The following is a 19,973-nucleotide window of genomic DNA, read 5'->3' on the forward strand; positions in this document are numbered from 1 at the left end:
GCAATTGTTATACCATAACCAACTAATTAAGCTCAAATTAACTATGACTTACTTGCAATTATTTTATTTAAAGATGACAATATACTGAAACAAATTATACTTGAACCAATTATGCAAAAATATGATGAGAATGAACATGTTCTTTCACTGTCCAAAATTAGATATTAGGATCTATTTTAAAAAAATATATTATTTTAATTAATAATTTTTTCAATAATAGGAGATCAATTAGAAAAAACATACAAGTCGGTATTAGATATTAACACCAACCACTAAATTTATCGATTTATAATTTTTGAGAGATCATAATTTGATGAAATTTTTTGAAGGAAAGAAAATTTATTTGACCTAAAAGATATATATATTTTTTGACAATTTTTTTGAAGCTTATATTCTTAAAAAATATATATTAATCAAAATGGTAAAAACAAATCCATATTCTTCTTCGGGAATCATATATACAGACGTGGCAGTGACGGAGATTGACGTGGCGTAACCGTTAGCAGTAAAGGAACGCTCAAGAGAGATCTCAACATCGTTCCTTCATCATCGCTCAAAAGAGTTACTATTCTTCCGTCCCGTCACACACACTGACACATAGAAACATCACAAAATCGAATACGACGCCGTTTCGTCTAAGCTTGCATGCTCCCTAATTCGTCCATTCCCAAAACCCTAAAACCCTCATTTCATCTTCCATTTCTCGCCATGAAGGACCGCCCCTCGCTGTCCTCCCATGGCGCCATTTACGTTCCTCCTCACCACCGCTTACGCTCCGTCATCACCTCCGCTAACTCCCCCGCTCCGGTTGTCGCCAAACTACGCGAAAACCATACACCCCCACCTACCACTCTTCAAACCCCCTTATCTGACAACAAGATAAATTCTCGCTACGTTTCTGCTTACGATGACGTCATTTTCGAGGAAGGTTCCAATCGTCAAGTTGAAGTTCCTTCACTACCGGTTAGTTTATTTATTTAAATTAAATTGATGCTTCTTATATTTATTTATTTTTCTTTATTCTCCCGTAATTCAATGTGTAAGTGTGAATGTTCGTAATTATATAGCGATATTTGAATTTGGAATTTAGATGTTTATTTTTTTCTGTTTTGTTTATGCATTGTTTGAAATTTACTTGGCAGAGTGGTTTCCCCAGCGAAACCATGGAAGAGTGGTATCGGAAATTAACGATGCTGTTAAATGACAAGAGTAAGCAAGAGTTGTTCTCGAGGGAGAAAAAGGATAGGCGTGATTTTGATGAAATAGCAGTTTTGGCAACTAGAATGGGGCTGTATAGGTGTGTTTTTTTCTGTAATGCCTTTGAATCAGAAGTCTTTTCTTGTCTGGTGTTTATTGTTTCAATTCAATTGCACTTGTTTATGGCAGCCATATGTATTCCAAGGTTGTTGTCTTCAGTAAGGTGCCACTTCCCAACTATAGATATGATTTGGATGAAAGGCGGCCCCAGAGGGAAGTATGTGTTTTGCTCTTTGATTTGTTATCTACTTTCCCATTTTCTATGGTTTTAGACATTACATGAAAGCGTAGGGTATATTTGGATGAAGGATTTTGGAAGGTGAGTTTTTGGAGAGCTAAGACTATAATTGAGATTTTTTTTTTTTTTTTTGAAAGAATAACATGATAGATGATCATATAACATTTCAATTACACTTAATTCATTTTTAGTAACATTTTATAGCTTCCTTAATTTATAAAAGAAAAAGAAGCCCACCCTCCAAAATCCTCCATCCAAACAGACCCTTAGGATTCCGTAAATGTTCTTCATGTTTACCCCTCCCTCTTTCTACTATTATTCTGTTTAACTTTTTATGTTTGAATGCATGTGAAGCCTAATGAATTATAGATCTAATTTCATAACAAATTTTATCAATGGAAAATTTATCTCTCCTGAGAGAGACATCTTAGTAAAGCTTTCAGTATTTGATAGGTGAGCATGCCTATCACTGTGTTCAGGAGGGTTGGGGCATACTTCGAGGAATACCTTAGCCAAATGTCCAGGGTAAACAAAAGCTTTTCAGATTTGTCTTTTGCAAGATCAAGCAGTGATGGCAGTTTTGGTACAGACGAAGGGCTTTTTGAGCAACCTGAGCAGCTAGCATCCAGTAAGACTGTTGTCGAGAAAATTGTCCGGCGGATAAGCTTGCAAATGCGAGATCAGCAGCAAGCTTGGCAGGTTACTTTAACTTGGATATAAAATTATGTCATGTCTTGTTTATAATATAGTTCGTGTGCGCTTTTAGTTTTTTCACTTTTATGTTCACAATTCAGAGTCATAAGATGTTGATATTAACTTCGTCACTACTTAATAATTTATATTCAATGTAAGATGTTAAACGAGGTGTTGCGGTGTTTTCTTTGAACTTTCATCTTGAGGGTTGGGGCATGGAAAATGGGTGTTATGTTCATGCCTAACTAATCTGGCAGTGGTAATAGGTTTATAGAAAAAGTTTTGATGGTTCTCCTTTGTGTCATTAGACATTGTTGTTAAGATCGTGGTCATTAGCCTTCTTTCTCTTCTTCTTCATCTAAATCCCTTTAACTTAACACTTTAGAAACTATTTAGACAACAAAATGACTTTGCTGAATGTTCTTGACGTCTTCCCTTTTCATTTTAGGAATCACCTGAAGGAAGAAGAATGTTAGAATTTCGTAGCAATCTCCCTGCTTATAAAGAGAAAGAAGCAATATTATCAGCCATATCAAAGAATCAGGTTTGTTGAATAGTTGTATAATGTATTTCATTAGGGCTATTAACTTTATGGATCAAGCCTCTGATTTTTTAACTGCATTATACGTTGAGTTGTGTATCACCAAAAGTACTTATTTAATATGTTCATGTTAGCCTTGTGATACCATTCTTGTAGGCCAATACATGTGGCCAATTTGATTGGCTTACATGCTGAAGAACATATATTAGATGGTTCAGAGGATAAATTCAGTGCTTTTATGCAAACTCAAAGTTGTAATGTGAAATTAACAAGCGCTGGAAAAAAGTAACTGGATGTTTGGCTGTCAATTTTTAAACCAAAGATATTAGGCAAAATTATAGAGGCTATTTTATGGAGAATGAATGGTTAAATATGTTGGTGGTATGGTTGAATTGCCGCGGCTGCTGCAGCAGTGGTTGTATTTGGGAGGAGAGGTTGGCTATTGAGTGTTGGGAGAATTGTATCATGGATTCATATTCACGATCATAAATTGCTGGAATAAGATCTGGATTTGTTATTTTGTCCAGAAGATAGACATTTTATGTTAGATCCACTGCACTTATGCAGTGCTCTAGTTATTCTTTATCAGGCACATATATCTCATTTTATCTATCATCATAGGTTAGCTTGAGCAAGTTATCAATGGCTGAGAATTAGTACCTCAAACTACACCAGTGTTTTGCTTTTGGACCCTGATCAAGCTTTTGATGTTGTTTTGACCCGTTTTTATTCCAGAGTTCTTATATTTGGTCCATATCATTGATCCAAATATGTTTAGTATTAATGCAAGTCATTAATCATGTCATGTGGCATTGTGTCACTCTATGTGAAGTGGCAGCTGCCAAAGTGGTTTAAATGCGACTGAGACAGGAAGTTAGGGTTCAATGTTATATTATCAACATTCTTTTACGTTTACTCAATTTGATTCATGCAAAAGAAAAATGAAAAGAATCACGTCCATAAGATTATCGTAAATTATCGTAAATCACAATAATTTACGATTTCAAAGTTTAAAAAAGAGACAAAGGTACAATATAAAAATGAAATAATCAAACCTTGATTAAACACAGTGGAGCTCTCCTTACCTGCACTAGAATAAGATATACTATTAAAATTAAAAAGTATGAAATGATTAAACCTTGTTTCGACACGGACAAGCACTCCGCCCAAGCACTAGAATCTGCCAAGGCCAACCTTCTTCCAGCAGCTAGAGCTCCGGTTCAAGACATGTTTAACTATGGATCGTATTGTTTCATTTAGTTAGACGAGGGAGGATCTGTGGTTTGTGGGCTTTATTGGAAAGGATCTCTTGGGGGAGTCAGCAGCATCTTTTGATGTGGAAGATGGTGAGATTCTGGTCAAGGATGTGGGGTTGTGAAACAATTCTGGCACATCATATTGCTTGTGGCTGGGTCGTCAGTGTCACACAATAGTTGTTGATGCAGGGGCTGATGGTTTCAGGTTTGTACTTGGTTCCTTCTTTCTCTGTTTTCTGAGCCGTCATTCTACGGTTTATTATTACAGGTCGTGGGTTTTCAGGTACATAATTTGATTGATTTATGGTAATAGAAAGGTGGAAATATTTTTTTTAATCAATTTTTTCCAATAGAGGAACAATGGGTAGAAAGGTTGGTCATTCTCTTCCTCTTTGAAGGTCATGAATCACGATCTCCACTGAATACTTGCATTCATGGATAGCAAAGTTAAAAGGAGAGAATGAGGGTGGAAAGGAGAGAAATGACTTTGAGGACTATTGCTGGCTTGGTGTGGAAGAAGGGTGTAGTGGGCAGCCTAATCAGAAGTGTTGGAGGAGGAAACTGGATACTTACAGTTTGGAAGTGGAGAGGAAGGTGATGACATGTCATTACACTTAAATAATTTTTTTGCCACATTTTAATCCATGCAAGACAAATTCGGACATGTGGTAATGCTTGCATGACATGCTCATCCGTATATAACAGACAAGAAAAATATGCCAGGGACGAAAAGTCCCCATTCTAAAACACTGAGGGATCGAAATGGTATTAAATACGTAGGGGCTTAAACAGAAGTCACTTTATTTAAAGGGACTAAAAGCATATTTAATACCTTTGAATGATACAGTTATGTCCTTGGCAGTACACATGGGATCCTTAAGACCCTTGACATTATAAAAAATATTTGCAGCTTTTATTTGCCCACTTTTAATGTAACCAGAAATTCTTTTGCTGAGCTACCGATGTTTAATTGAGACAATAAATGCTTTTATTATTAATAATTACTAAATGTAGTATGCATCTTGTATTCTTGTTTAAATTCTATGTTACCCTATACTTGATTTGCATGTGTTGGCTGGTTGCTGCTAAATATATTTTTAAAAGTAGTTCATATTCTTAATTTCAATTTTCAATCTTTTTGCAAATTGACATCTATAATTCAATTTTACAGGTAATCATCATTTCAGGTGAAACAGGTTGTGGCAAGACAACCCAAATTCCACAATTTATTTTGGAGTCTGAGATAGAATCAGTTCATGGAGCTGCGTGTAATATTATATGCACACAACCAAGACGCATTTCAGCTATGTCTGTTTCTGAAAGGGTTGCTTTTGAGAGAGGGGAGAAATTGGGTGAATCTGTGAGTTTGTCTGCCAATGACCATTACTTTCAATATACTATCCCAACTAAGTACTACTATATTTTCTTAGAACTTGAGATATTTTCTTAGAACTCAAGTATTACTCTATTGGTTGCTCACACGCAGTCTTTTTTGTTGAAAGGTTGGATATAGAGTTCGACTGGAGGGAATGAAAGGGAGAGATACACATCTACTCTTTTGCACGACAGGCATCTTATTAAGAAGATTACTTGCTGATAGAAACCTTAAAGGTGTAACTCATGTTATTGTGGATGAAATACATGAACGTGGGATGAATGAAGGTAGAACTCTGAATTTGATCAACTCTTTGACTTTCAGAAGATTTCTTTTGAATATTAAATTCGTGCCTTCTTTATAACAGATTTTCTACTTATTATCCTTAAAGATCTCCTTCCTCATCGGCCCAAACTCAAACTTATTTTGATGAGTGCTACCCTAGATGCAGAGCTGTTCTCTTTGTACTTCAACGGGGCTCCAATAGTGAACATACCGGTCTGTTTCACAAACTAAATGATATTCCTTGTTTATGTTGTGATGCGGGCTGTTGTGTCTTTGGAAAATATTTGATCGTATAATTATTTATCGTAATTGAGATCATCTCCATTATGTCCATATATCATTTTTTTTATTAACTCGTTTAATTAGGAATAAGAGTCCTATGTTAATATGAATAAGAAATTAAGAATTAATGCTTTGTCCTGTGTAGGATCATCGAACGAATCTTTGACATAATATCAATATAATTTTATTATACTAGGTGTTCCTTTTCCTCCCTCTGTACCTAAAGGATTAAACCCTATATGCCATTTAATGTCATTATTAGATTATATATTGGTTGAACTGCAGTTTGGTTATGGTTAAACCACTCTACCATGAATCAGGACTTTTACTGGATCAATGGCCAGTTCGATTTTAAAAAACATTATATGAAAGATATAAAATGAGATGATTTGGAAGAATTGAGTAGATGGGTTTGTTGGTTGTTCCACTTTAGATGTGATGTGATATGACTTGAAAATGTGTTTGTATAAGTGGAAGACATTTTTCATCTTACAAGTCGGTTTTGTAAGGATGAGTTTGCCCTACTCAAATTTTAAGAGGGTTCAAACTAGATATAATGTTGTCGTAGATGGGAATGCAATTGCTCCAGAATTCACGTTTCCAAGTAGTTTCCATTTCAGTTTTCTTTTATTAAAAAAGTTAACTTTCTTTGGGATAGATATTGTAAAATTTTCTAACAGAAAGGCTATGGGTTGTTTACACCGTTAACTTTGTGACAATATTTCTTGTTTTCAATTTCTAAAATTTGTGTTAATTTTACCGTTTAATAAGCAGGTAAAAGACTTTTGTAGTGAACAATTGTCTACATTTTTAGAAACAATGAAAATGTCAAAAAATTATATTCATTATTTCTGGAAATTCATCTACATTTAGTATTTCATCATATCTACATGACAATGATTTACTTCAAGAGTCTCGCATAAAGGTAAAATGAAATTAGGAAATATTTTCATAAAGTAAACAGACCCTAATATTTTGGTGCCAAGAAGTCTAAGTTTTCCTTTGTTGATGTCATGAATTTTAGATAAAAAGATGAGACTAATAATAAGAGCTTGAATATTATTGATAATAACTCGATGTTAATTTGATACAAACAACAAAACACTAATCCCTATTTATAGTGATATGTGGACTCAACCCTAAATAAATAAATAGGTAAATAAAAAACAATTAATAATAATTAAATAACTTGTCTAAGATATAATCTAAGATACTCTAAGATTATAAACAACTGATTATAGGAAATAGAGGAAATAAACTAATATACTCTAATGTAATATCAATGTTATTACAATATTTTTTATTATATTGACATTTGACACGACCAGATCTAAAAGATATCTTGGATAATCTAATGAAGAATGCCAAAACAGTCAACCAATGATGTCTGAACTTCAAAGAAGAAATGTTTTACCACCATGAAGTACTAACTACAAAAGCTTTACCATCAAGAGAGCCTTAACCATTCAAGACAGAAGCAAAAATATCAAAGCTTAAGAATAAGCAAAACCAAACCATAACGATTGAAACACTTAACCAAAAATGTCATAGCATCAAAACAAACTTAAACAATTTTTAGCCAGTGTTAGCACTCTGGCAGCTGAAACTCTAATTGGAACGGATTATGGTGGTGGCACAACTTCAATTTAAACAGAAAATGCCATGGTTTATGACCAAAGGCAGCAAATACTTGAGAGGGTCGCGACTCACGAGCAGTAGTAAATGCAGAAACAACCCAAGAACACGAACTTCAGCGAGCAAAACATTAAAACACAAGACGGCAATCCACCTAAAACCAAATAAGACAGTAGAAAATTAAGACCTAGAAGCCAAACATACCAAAACAGAAAGGAAAGCCGGCAAGAACAACAATGAACCCGCCTTCGTCAACATGTATGGTGGCGTGTGGTATTCACACGTCGGCAAGAGTTGCTTGATGTAATGGCGCGTGTTATGGTTGTTGGTGCATAAACTTTGGGGTTTTGTAGATCAGCAGATTCCGGTCTTGATGGTTTCGTCAGAATAATTTTCTGCGACAGCAGTCAGTGGCAGCAATAGTGCCTGAAAGATACAGGCATAACGTGTCTCTTAAATTAGATGGCTACAAAAATCTCTAGAGAAAATTGTTTTGAGTTAAAGCAGGGTTCAACAAAGGATTCCAAATATAAGTATACATATAAGAATGTTCTTAAATTTAATGAAAACAACAGCAAAATAGTGACAGGATGAATACAGAGTGAACAAGACTCTAGATATCATGTAGAAGTTATGAGGTTTAGACAAAAGAGAAGAGAAATAATAAGAGTTTGAATATTATCAAACAAGAGTCTAGATATCATGTCGAAGTTATGAGTTTTAGACAAAAGAGGAGAGAAATAATAAGAGTCAAATCATGATAACAATAGTAATATAAAAACTAATCTGAAGAGATAATGTAAGATACTTAGATTATAACCTGACCATAGGAAATAAAGTATGATACTCTAATATAGTGTGAAAGATATTATAAGATATTTTATTACTAACATCTATTTTCTGTTTGTTTGGACGGATATGCTTATTGATATAGGGCCTTACACACCCTGTTAGAACTCTTTTCTTGGAGAACATTCTTGAAATGACGGGCTATCGATTGACTCCTTGTAATCAAGTTGATGATTATGGTCAAGAAAGGTCGTGGAAAATGAACAAACAGGCCCCAAGAAAGAGAAAAAGCCAAATTGCTTCTGCAGTAGAGGTATGCAAGAAATTATGAACTGCAGTTGCTTCAATATTTGTTTAGTATTTCCTTCATTTTCATTTACTGTTTTTGACAAATGTTACCAGGATGCAATTAGATCTGCTGATTTCAAAGATTACAGTCTTCAAACACAGGAGTCTTTGTCATGTTGGAATCCTGACTGTTTTGGTTTTAATCTCATAGAATATATCCTATGCAATATATGTGAGAATGAAAGGCCTGGTGCTGTTTTGGTTTTCATGACTGGGTGGGATGATATAAGCTCTCTGAAAGAGAAGCTACAGGCACATGCTGTCTTGGGAGATTCTAAGCGTGTTTTGCTGCTAGCGTGTCATGGCTCAATGGCTAGTTCAGAGCAAGTAATCTTCTGTCTGTTGACTACTCATTGTTAGAGTTTGTGTAATTGCCTAAACTATTAGACACTTAGCAACAAGTTTTGTAAAATCTTATGTTTGAAATATAAGCATGATCAGATCCTATATCAAACTATTTTCTGAAAACTACTTTTAACAATATATTACATGTACAGTCTTTTGTTGTAGAAAGTAAGTATATGACTGGCCTTCCTACTTACACCAAATATTTATATAAATTGTACATATTGGATTTGCAGAAGTTAATATTTGAGGAGCCTGAATATGGAGTGAGAAAAATAGTGCTAGCAACAAATATTGCTGAAACGAGTATCACCATAAATGATGTTGTTTTTGTTCTGGACTGTGGAAAAGCAAAAGAAACGTCATATGATGCACTGAATAATACACCTTGTTTGCTTCCTACATGGATCTCTAAGGCTTCTGCTCGACAAGTAAGCTTATGTTTTTGCTGATCATGTGTCTGGCATTGATCATTTATATGAAATGTTCAATGATCAATGTTGCTGGACATCATTTTATATGCTGTCATTATGTATATGGGTTTATTTTTTGCATTTTTGCAAGTATTCTGTGTAGTTCATATCAGTTCAGTTTGGCTGAATGCTATGGACTCCTGACTATTGGAACCATTTTTAGTTTAGATGGTTTGAGTTTGATTTTTTTGTATGATATGCATATTTTTGCGAGACTTTAGCTTAGGTCTTGATCTTTCTGTCAGCATTGAGAGGAGAGTGGTTGTCTGTACTGTTGTATCAAACAAGACTCTGGGAGAAATATAAATTGGGTATATTATATGGAGCTTGGTCACAATTTCACCAAGAACTTGCACGATAAATCAGAAGTAGTTGTTAGACTATAAAATAATATCTCATAATATCTTGGTTTTCCTCTTAGGACCGGTTTTCAATCTTAGATTATCTCACAGGATTAGTTTCCATATTTCTTACTTATTACTACTACCTACGGTCCTTATTATAAGAGAGTTTTTGGAAAACAATTCGGTCTCATTTATTACTAAGAAAAAGTTACAAATTTTAATATGTATTTATTGCTTAAATGACATTTTTTCCCCTCATTTAAAGTATGTCTTTTTAATATAAGTTAATGCATTTAATGTCTCAACTTCCCATGAAAGTGTATCTGGAAAAATATTCAAAAAGTTACAACTATTAATGAGTTCATTGGTTTTGATTTTTTTGTTTTTGTCTTTTCTTCATATAATATGACCAGTATTATTATTATTATTTGTTTTCTAATTTCCCTTTTTTAAATTAGTTTATGTATTCCTATAAATAAATATTAATCATGAAACTATTGAAAGTTGAATATTAATATTATTCTGTTTTTCCCTCGATTCCCTTTTTGTAGAGAAGAGGAAGAGCTGGTCGTGTTCAACCTGGAGAGTGTTACCATCTCTATCCTAGATGTGTATATGATGCTTTTGCCGAGTATCAATTGCCAGAAATTTTGAGAACACCTTTGCAGTCTCTCTGTTTACAAATCAAAAGTCTAAGACTTGGAAGTATATCTGACTTCTTGTCTAGGGCTTTGCAGTCTCCTGAAATTCTCGCGGTAATGAATAATGATAAAGTTGATTTATTCTTTAGAACTCTGTCAAATCATGCACACCTTTATTATTAATTAGATATAAGTTGTTTATTCATTTATTGTGTTTTTTTTTTATATAAATTGTACCTCAGTTATGTTTGATTATTTTATTCATAGGTACAAAACGCAGTTGAATATTTAAAAATAATTGGGGCTTTGGATGAGAATGAGAATTTGACTATTCTAGGTAGGTTGATACCTTACAATACTAGAAAAATTGGCTTAGTAATTAATTTTCCCTCAAAATGATGAAAACTTGTTCTTGGTTTTCTAATTTGCAGGACGCTATTTGACAATGCTTCCTATGGAACCCAAACTTGGCAAGATGCTTATATTAGGTGCTATCTTCAATTGCCTGGATCCCATATTAACTGTTGTTGCTGGCCTTAGCGTGAGAGATCCTTTTCTAACACCACTGGATAAAAAAGATGTAAGTTGCTCAAGTTTGGACGATTGACTAATGATTGAAAAGCCAATTCTTTGTTTTGTCAGAGGTTACTTGAAATTTAATGCATTTCTTTGTTCTTCACTTATTCCCTCTGTTCCTTTTTTCCCTGTTATCCTTGTCCTGAACTTGGTTTCATTATTTGAGTTCAATGCTCTTCATTGTAGCTTGCAGAGGCAGCAAAATCTCAATTCTCTGGTGCATACAGTGACCACCTAGCGCTTGTACGTGCTTATGAGGGCTGGAAAGATGCTGAGGTAGACCTGGGTGGATATGACTATTGCTGGAAAAACTTTCTTTCATTTCAATCCATGAAAGCTATCGATGCTCTTCGGAGGGAGTTCATAGGCCTGCTTACGGATATTGGATTAGTTGATAGCAACACAACCAGCTATAATACATGGAGCTATGACGTAAATCTCATCCGGGGAATTATTTGCTATGGTCTATATCCTGGAATTTGTTCTGTGGTGGTATGTCTTTTTATATGACAAAGATATATTAATATAAAAGCCGTTCCCCTTAATCAGTGCTGGATGTATATTAGAACCAAGAGCAACAAATGCCCCTTCAAACCTCCTCCTTTTTCATTCCACACGTCATCCATTTTAACATGTGCACAAGATCTTTTCCCTATTGCCCCGTCCTTTATATTCTAATCTTTGTTAAACCCAGATTTTTCTTTTTGCTCACAACTAAACTCTGCAAATTGATTTAACAGGAAATTAATTAACTAACGGCTTTATGAGCCTTTTTTCTGTAGTTTTATAGGACAATTATTGTATGAGGTCTGCTTCCTTTGAGTCTCTGCACCTATCCTCCTTTTATTTTCACCTTGAGTTCTCAAGTTGGAGGCAAGCGGACTTGAACCGCTGACATCCACCATGGGGTAAAACACCACCTTTCAGGTTGACTGATAAAAATTTACATTAAATTTGATGTTAACGGCGAGATCTATTAACAATTTTCGCATCACTCTAACTCAAGTAGTTTGGTTGTAGAAAAGTTTGAACTTTTTGTATTTCCACATTTTCCTGATTATGTATGAAGAGAAATTGTTAATTAAAAATAAGTATTGCTTTTACTATAAGGATTGATATGTAATGATAATTTTTTAGATTCAAGTTAAATAGAAAGATTCATCATTATGTAAACTACTGTTGATCATCAAATTCGCATTTATCATTGCCCATCCGGAATTTTATTATTTATCACTGTTTTCAGGAAAATATTTTACTGCTTGGAGCTGTGCAATATGTTAATTTAGGATATAGTATATTTAGCATATTCTTATGTTTTGGGACTGAATAAGTAAGGAAGATGTAATTTCATTTGCAGCATAATGAGAAGTCATTCGCTTTGAAGACAATGGAGGATGGTCAAGTGCTCTTATATTTGGTTAGTCCATTAAATTATTAATGCTGCTGGTTATGAAACTCTAGAATCTTTATACGCTGGCTTTTATGCTGTCTTCTGATTCTTTTTTGCTTTCCTTTTTAAATGCATGTTTATTCGAATTTGCTTAGAACTCGGTTAATGCTCGGGAAACTCAAATTCCATATCCATGGTTAGTTTTTAATGAGAAGATAAAAGTGAACTCAGTTTTTCTACGTGACTCAACAGCTGTTTCTGATTCAATGGTGCTTCTGTTTGGTGGAAACTTATCAAAAGGAGATGCTGTAAGGGCCATCAATGTGATTTATTTATTGGTTCCCATGTTTAATCTATTTTATAAAATGTTATATTTACAAATTGTAGTCTAAGTTTTAATTGTATTTTGGTTTACTAAATCCAATCTTTTCTATCAGGATAATCACTTAAAAATGTTGGGAGGATATCTGGAGTTTTTCATGGAGCCTACTGTTGTTGACATGTATCAGAGTATAAGGAGAGAACTTGATGACTTCATTCAGAGCAAAGTAGGTGCAAATTATTTCATGATTAGACCAGTTTTTCCTTGATATATTTGACATTTGAATAGTGAGAACAAAAATTTGAACACGGTTTCATAATGCAAATGGAAGCAGCATTGTTTTAGTGCCTTTTCTCTTGGCCAAATTAGATGGACGGTTTGAACAATAATTTTTAATTTACATTGTTCTGATTGACAGCTACTTTCTCCAAGAATGAGCATACACTCATATCATAACCTCTTATCTGCGGTACGGTTGCTGATTTCCAATGACACATGTGAAGGAAGATTTGTATTTGGTCGCCAGGTCCTTAAATCATCAAAGACATCTGTGGTGGCCTCACACCCAGCATCATTGGTTTCAAGGACGGACAGTGGACCTGGGGGTGATAATTCTAAAAGTCAGCTCCAAACTTTGCTTACAAGAGCAGGATATGCTCCCCCCGTCTACAAGACTAAACAGTTGAAGAACAACCAGTTTCGGGCTACAGTTGAGTTCAATGGAATGCAGATTATGGGCCAACCTTGTAACAATAAGAAGAGTGCAGAGAAAGATGCTGCTGCTGAAGCATTGCAATGGTTGATGGGCAAGCAGTCAGGCTGTGAGTATGTCAATCACATGTCGATGCTTCTGAAAAAAAGTAAGAAGGATCACAATTAAGTAACCAACTATGATGAGCTCAATGCCAAGGTAAAGGAACCCCAGGTATGTACTTGACCTAAATCTTGTGGTTCCTACTCGTATTCTAGAGGCACAAGAAGGTTTGGTGGAGGCATTTTGGATCTCTGCATTTTGTTCATGAAAACTGTGAAGCCCCACACACAGGATCACAATGATTCAATTTGAAGTTGGAAGATCTATGAATATGAAGCAAGGAATTGCCAGTCAAACATTGAAGATATTTTCAGCATGAAAATACTTGGTAATCTGGTTATAGTGGTAGGTCATTTTGTAACAAGAGGACGTACTGCGTGGCATTCATTCATTGGGTGATGTGCATATATTCAGCGGGGAATGATGCCATACTTCTAGTTTCAATATCCTATCTCTTTGATTTTTTGTATAGTAAATGTTAGTAATGTTCATTTGATATCATGATTCATATGTTGAATCTCCTGGGCGTTTGTTCTGTGTTTGAGAGCAAAATGGCATTGAAAAGGAACAAGTTCACAGGAAAAGAAACAAAATGGCATTGAAAAGGAAAGCAATATGGCAGGTTAAATAGAAAATGTAATAATTGTTCCAGTTAAACTAAACTTTTTTTATGCGTAAAAATAAAACCAAATGGCAGCTTATCATCGATGTCACAAACAAATCAAAGACATACAACTCTAACCATTAGACTCCATGACCCTTTGTTAGACAAAAACTTTAGAGAATATGACTAAAATGGAAAGATTTTGGAAGAAGAAATCGTGTGGAAAGAAATAAAGAATTGAGCTAATTATACAGGCAAACAGAAATTCCACAAGTATGATGTTATTCAATATTTAACAACAAATCTGGTTAGTTATTCCCGGAGATTTCATGAGATTGGGATGTTATGAACTCTGAATGTATTTGGCCATGTTATGATAGACAATGCAAATGGTATTATTCTTCTGATAATATATTCCTTGAAAACATAGTCTATGAATATGCTGTTTTGCACGTGTTATTATGCAGATTTATTGTACTAGCCAATATTTAATTAGTCAAATAAAGTGCAGATTTCGTAAAGCAAAAAAAAAGGTGCGGATTTCGTATTTAAAATTGAAATATTCCCACGGCATTTAATGTATAAACGTTGTTGAATATTCCTTTCCTTTTTTATATGTCAAAGGAATTATTCCAAGGAATATGCTTCAAACACTTTTTGGGACAAAAATTTAATTAAAATCGGATTTAAGAATACTGAATAACCAGAACCATACACATACATGACAGTCGTGGCAGACTATTTTATAACTTATCTATACTCATAAATATAGCATTCAGAATATATGATGTGTATGCTAAATATGAAGTCTCCCAACAAAAAGGAACAACGCAAAATCTGTGAATTCCCTTTGATATTTTACTAATCTCAACCTCAATTGCACCAAGGAAAAGCTTTCTTTCTAGCTTCACTTTATTCAAACTCATTTGCTAGAAGTTAGTAAAAATTAAAACTAAAATAAAACTTAGAACAGGTCCTTAAAATTCACTGCTAGTGAGAAATCGATATAAAATAAATCAGCCAAAAGCCACACGGGACACCTAAATTTTCTAGTAGGTGTAACCCTTGACGAACATTCCCTTCTTGGCTTCTTCGTTTTCACCCTCGGCGGAGTATCTTCCTAACTGAGCCAAGGAGTTAGCTTTAGCACGGACCAACAGAGACTTCTGAGCTGCTTCAACATTCTCGGGGCGACCTTGCCAAGTCTTAAGCACGGAGTTCTGCAGGGCTCGTGCGTATGAGAAAGAGACGTGCCACGGGTTGGGAGTTTGGTTCATAGCATTAAGATTTAGTGTTGCTTCAACTTCTGATTGTCCACCTGACAAAAACTGAGAATGCAAACATAACATAGTTTAATTCAGTGGCTCTCACTTTCAGACTCTAATGTAAATGCAATCTTAAATGGAATTTTTTTAGTATACTCATGGTGTGCCTACTTGCCATGCATCCAACCAAATTAGCTACAATCAAGAACACGACAGCATACATGCAATTGTTGATAAAGATGTTCACAAAATTCTGATTTCAGGTAATCCCAAAAACAGTGGAAACAGAAAAATTATACGATATATTCACTTTTTTAAAATAAATAAAATCACTTGTAAGAGTTTTCATCTGTTTGTTGCCACTTTTAAAAAATATCTGAATTTAAATACTGCTTCAAATGAATAGTTGTTTGAGTAGCTTCTCACGAAAATCATTTTTCATAGATGATTTTTATTATGATAAACAAGCACAAAATAGCTTCTGTTTTTTAAAAAAATTGTGAAAAATAATCTCTAAATCATTGAACATCAAAATCATTTTTTATAATATGTAGCAAATGGAGCCATATGTATGTATGAATTTATTAAAGAGGAACCAAAAGCTGAAGTGCAGTAATTGTACCATGATTCCGGGGACTGCAGGAGGAACTCTTCTGTTAAGCATGGTTAGTGTATATTTGGCAATGGTTTCTGGAGAAGCCTTTTCCTTGTGATCGGCCCCAGGTGTAACCATGCTAGGCTTGAGCAAAATTCCCTCGAAAAGGACGTTGTTTTGAGCCAAATAGAAGAAGACTTCTGACCATACCTTCTCTGCAACTTCAAGTGTCCTCTCGATTGGGTGGTCCCCATCAAGAAGAATTTCAGGCTCAACTATTGGAACAAGACCGTTGTCCTGCAATGGAACACAAACAGCATCCGAAAAATCCAACATAAGAAAACTGGCAAAAACAAACTGAAACTAAAATGTACTAGGCTACATTGTTTATTATATCCAATCAGATTAACCTAATGAGGTTACAGAGATAGAGGATAAGAGCATTTTGCAATAAACCTTGTTTGAGATAAAAACTAAAGTAACTGTTTCATATATAATTATAAACTGACATCAAATATCAAACCATAAAAGATTCATTACACTGGAACAAGACCGTTGTCCTGCAATGGAACACAAACAGCATCCGAAAAATCCAACATAAGAAAACTGGCAAAAACAAACTGAAACTAAAATGTACTAGGCTACATTGTTTATTATATCCAATCAGATTAACCTAATGAGGTTACAGAGATAGAGGATAAGAGCATTTTGCAATAAACCTTGTTTGAGATAAAAACTAAAGTAACTGTTTCATATATAATTATAAACTGACATCAAATATCAAACCATAAAAGATTCATTACACTGGAACAAGACCGTTGTCCTGCAATGGAACACAAACAGCATCCGAAAAATCCAACATAAGAAAACTGGCAAAAACAAACTGAAACTAAAATGTACTAGGCTACATTGTTTATTATATCCAATCAGATTAACCTAATGAGGTTACAGAGATAGAGGATAAGAGCATTTTGCAATAAACCTTGTTTGAGATAAAAACTAAAGTAACTGTTTCATATATAATTATAAACTGACATCAAATATCAAACCATAAAAGATTCATTACACTGCAAAAATTATATGATTACTATCAATCAAAATCAAATTTCACAACCTGTGTGCATTGTAAATTGAAAATGTGCTAAAATATTTACTGTCATTGTCACGAAGCCAAACTAAACCCACAGCCAAATGAAAGAATGCCCTTTCAAGACGGTATCAAAGAATAAACCATGAAAGTACGTCTGTTACACTAACAATGAGCTCATTTCAACAAACAAACATTCACGGAATGCAGCAATACCTGAGAGATAGCAGCATATCGTGCAAGTCCCCATGCTGCTTCCTTAACAGCCAAGGCAGAAGGACCAGATGGAATGCTGACAACTGTTCGCCTGTACATTTCAAAAGTGAACCACCATTTCAACTCAAATTCAATGCAACCTATCAGCAACAAAGTTTCATAAAGACGAAACAAAAAATAACTTACCACTTGGCAAATCGAGCACCTTGCTTGTAGTATTCAGCAGATCTAGTAGCCAATCCATCCAATCCTTGGCACCAAGATTCATTGTTTGACCCTGGCAGAGGAACCAAACCCTACAAAGAACAAAAGGCTAAAAATATAACTACCCAGCCATCATGAATTCATAATTGATCATTAAGACCAAATCACAATCTTAGGCCTTGTTTGGATAATCAATTATATTAAGTGCATATAGCATAAGCGTTTATCATATAAGTGCTTATGTATAAGCTATTTCATAACAAAAGATGATCAAAATTGAACTGTTTTCGTATAAGTTGTTTTCATAAACTATCTTTGAGAGCTTATGTAAATAAGTTGGACACAGCTAATGACCAGGTTACAATTTGTTTCCATAAGCTCCCTCAAAAAGTCTCAAGTGCATTATATCGATAGATAAGTTTAAATAAATCAATCCAAACAGACCTGAAGTCCTAAATTACTCGCAACCACAAACAACATACCTTATCAACTTTGATACCAGGCACAATGTTCTGCTCGCGGAGACAATCCACAAACTTTTTCCCATCAGTTGTTGACTGATAAAGGGTTTCCTCAAAAAGAATGGCACCGGAGATGTATTCACCAAGACCAGGTGTGGTCAGCAAAAGTTGTCTGTAAGCCTGTCGATTGACCTCAGTATTATCCAATCCAATTGATGCCAAACGCTTCCCACAAGTTGCATTTGACTCATCAAGTGCAAGAATTCCACGACCACGAGATGCAACAGTTTTCTAAACAACAAATCAATCACCAACCAAAGGAAATTAACACAACAACAACAACAACACAAATAAAATAAAATCTTCCAAATCAAAATCTAAACATACTAGTATAGTGCTAGTCAAAAGTCAAAAAGTGGTAATAATAATAATAATAATAATTAATAAATTAAATTAGTCTCTATCAGTAAATTGCTGAAAAAATTGAAAAGCAGAACAAAATAAGCAAATCAACAACAAAAACCAAAGTCAACGAAATAAGCAGAAAATGAGTGACCCAACAGCAAAGTTTGAAACTTTGTAGCACGAATAATAAAGAATTTAAAAGTAATGAAAGAGGGTAAAAAAAAGCGATCGAAATAGAAAAAAGAGAAAAGAATACTAACGGCGGTTAGGACGAGTTCATCGGAGTAAGAAGAGGCGCGGATCGGGAGAGAGACACCGCGGGTGGTGGAGAGAGAGGATGATCCACGGCGAGAAGAGAAAGGGTTGTTAGCGATCCATTGAGAAGATAGAGAGTTGAGTTTTGCACACGCCATGGCTGAAGAAGAGTGAAGAACAACAACAAGAGAGAAACAATAATTCGAAAAGTACGAAGTTGTTGTTGTTTCTCTTCTCGTGAGTTGTTATGTTATAGAGAGAGAAGAGAAAATGAAAGAGGGTTTTTTGATTTCTCGTTCACTCCGTCTAAACGGTAGGTAGTAAAGAAAGAAACAAGCTTAAGCGGCAATACCAAACTCTCACAAACATCACCAACCCACTTTTTTATAACTTTTTTTTATTAATTTAATTATTAATGTAAATTCTTGTCAAAATCATTTATGAGTATAATTTTAGATATAGTTTACTATTTATGAGCAGTGCTATATAACACAATAAAATATTTGCATAAATGTAGAATCACTATTTAGTCACTCTAATTTGCTTCACTTTACGTGTTGTCTCAGTATATAAAAATAAATTATTTTTATGTTCACATTTTTGTTATTTTATTTTGATTTTTTTATATTTAAAAAATTTACATTTAATCTATTTTGAATTAAAAAAATTAAATTTTTATAGAAGTTTGTTTTTATAATATTTTAAATATATTTATAATTTAATTTTTTTAATTCAAAAGACAAATAAATATGTTATTTTAATATAGACTGACAATATTTATTGAAGAATTTTTTAAAGACTAAAAGTTATATTTATTTTTAAAATAAATTAAAATTAAAAGTTTAAAATTTTAAAATTTTAAAATTTTATAAAGACTAATAATATATTTAATTTAAAATAAAATAAAATAAAAATACCATTCAACATGACTAAAATAAAAGTTAGAATAATATAATTTTATATTGTTATAAGTGGCAAAAAAATTTGTTATTTGGGATGGAAACAACTATAAACAAGTTGGCAACTCATTCGTCCCATTTCAACCAAAAGGTTTTGTTTAGATGAGCAATTCTCATTATCTTTATTACTATGTATTATAATATAAAAAAATTAAAAAAAAAATTATAATTTAATTGACAAATATTGATAATATTATATTTAATATATTGTTTTGAGTTTGAATTCGATAACTTGCGATAATAATTTTACAAGTGTTACTCTAGTCTAAATTCAAATTTCTTCTCATTTCAATTTTTTATTTATTTCAATTCAAATAA

General features: G+C 33.8%; 2 protein-coding genes across 7 annotated transcripts; one reads left to right on the top strand and one right to left on the bottom strand.

The window, feature by feature from the left end:
• Window positions 1-472: 472 nt before the first annotated feature.
• LOC101503939 (DExH-box ATP-dependent RNA helicase DExH5, mitochondrial) lies at window positions 473-14,121 on the top strand. 6 transcript variants are annotated; one of them, XM_073367609.1, is made up of 19 exons: window positions 476-963; window positions 1,143-1,297; window positions 1,387-1,474; window positions 1,949-2,194; window positions 2,637-2,732; window positions 5,157-5,345; window positions 5,488-5,647; window positions 5,728-5,858; window positions 8,497-8,664; window positions 8,754-9,026; window positions 9,281-9,475; window positions 10,413-10,616; window positions 10,770-10,839; window positions 10,934-11,082; window positions 11,265-11,570; window positions 12,436-12,495; window positions 12,624-12,776; window positions 12,906-13,020; window positions 13,209-13,393. In XM_073367609.1, the coding sequence occupies exons 1-19, from the start codon at window positions 646-648 to the stop codon at window positions 13,244-13,246; spliced, it is 3,114 nt and encodes a 1,037-aa protein (XP_073223710.1). In that variant the 5' UTR covers window positions 476-645; the 3' UTR covers window positions 13,247-13,393. The 6 variants fall into 6 exon arrangements, with proteins under 6 accessions (XP_073223711.1, XP_073223710.1, XP_073223709.1 ...); XM_004496960.4 differs by having other exon boundaries at window positions 480-963; window positions 12,906-13,016; window positions 13,209-14,121; XM_073367610.1 differs by lacking the exon at window positions 12,624-12,776 and having other exon boundaries at window positions 473-963.
• Window positions 14,122-15,044: 923 nt separating this feature from the next.
• LOC101503614 (fructose-bisphosphate aldolase 3, chloroplastic) lies at window positions 15,045-19,045 on the bottom strand. The gene is made up of 6 exons (XM_004496959.4): window positions 18,702-19,045; window positions 18,058-18,327; window positions 17,558-17,667; window positions 17,372-17,462; window positions 16,096-16,365; window positions 15,045-15,536 (listed from the first exon to the last, which is right to left on the bottom strand). Exons 1-6 carry the CDS (start codon window positions 18,852-18,854, stop codon window positions 15,258-15,260), a joined length of 1,173 nt encoding a protein of 390 aa, XP_004497016.1. The 5' UTR covers window positions 18,855-19,045; the 3' UTR covers window positions 15,045-15,257.
• Between the last annotated feature and the right edge of the window lie 928 nt (window positions 19,046-19,973).

The sequence above is a fragment of the Cicer arietinum genome, chromosome 4 (assembly GCF_000331145.2).
Source record: "Cicer arietinum cultivar CDC Frontier isolate Library 1 chromosome 4, Cicar.CDCFrontier_v2.0, whole genome shotgun sequence".
Lineage (NCBI taxonomy): Eukaryota > Viridiplantae > Streptophyta > Magnoliopsida > Fabales > Fabaceae > Cicer > Cicer arietinum.

What these genes read in the sequence shown, in the direction of transcription:
- LOC101503939 (XM_004496960.4), top strand. Translation starts at nt 646, where the DNA reads ATGCTCCCTAATTCGTCCATTCCCAAAACCCTAAAACCCTCATTTCAT. An exon ending in CAATGGCTAGTTCAGAGCAA is followed by an intron (nt 9,027 to 9,280) that starts GTAATCTTCTGT and finishes TTGGATTTGCAG; the next exon opens with AAGTTAATATTTGAGGAGCC. An exon ending in CACCACTGGATAAAAAAGAT is followed by an intron (nt 11,083 to 11,264) that starts GTAAGTTGCTCA and finishes TCTTCATTGTAG; the next exon opens with CTTGCAGAGGCAGCAAAATC.
- LOC101503614 (XM_004496959.4), bottom strand. Translation starts at nt 18,854, where the DNA reads ATGGCGTGTGCAAAACTCAACTCTCTATCTTCTCAATGGATCGCTAAC. An exon ending in ATGAACTCGTCCTAACCGCC is followed by an intron (nt 18,328 to 18,701) that starts GTTAGTATTCTT and finishes TTTGTTGTTTAG; the next exon opens with AAAACTGTTGCATCTCGTGG. An exon ending in CTGGTATCAAAGTTGATAAG is followed by an intron (nt 17,668 to 18,057) that starts GTATGTTGTTTG and finishes TGTTCTTTGTAG; the next exon opens with GGTTTGGTTCCTCTGCCAGG.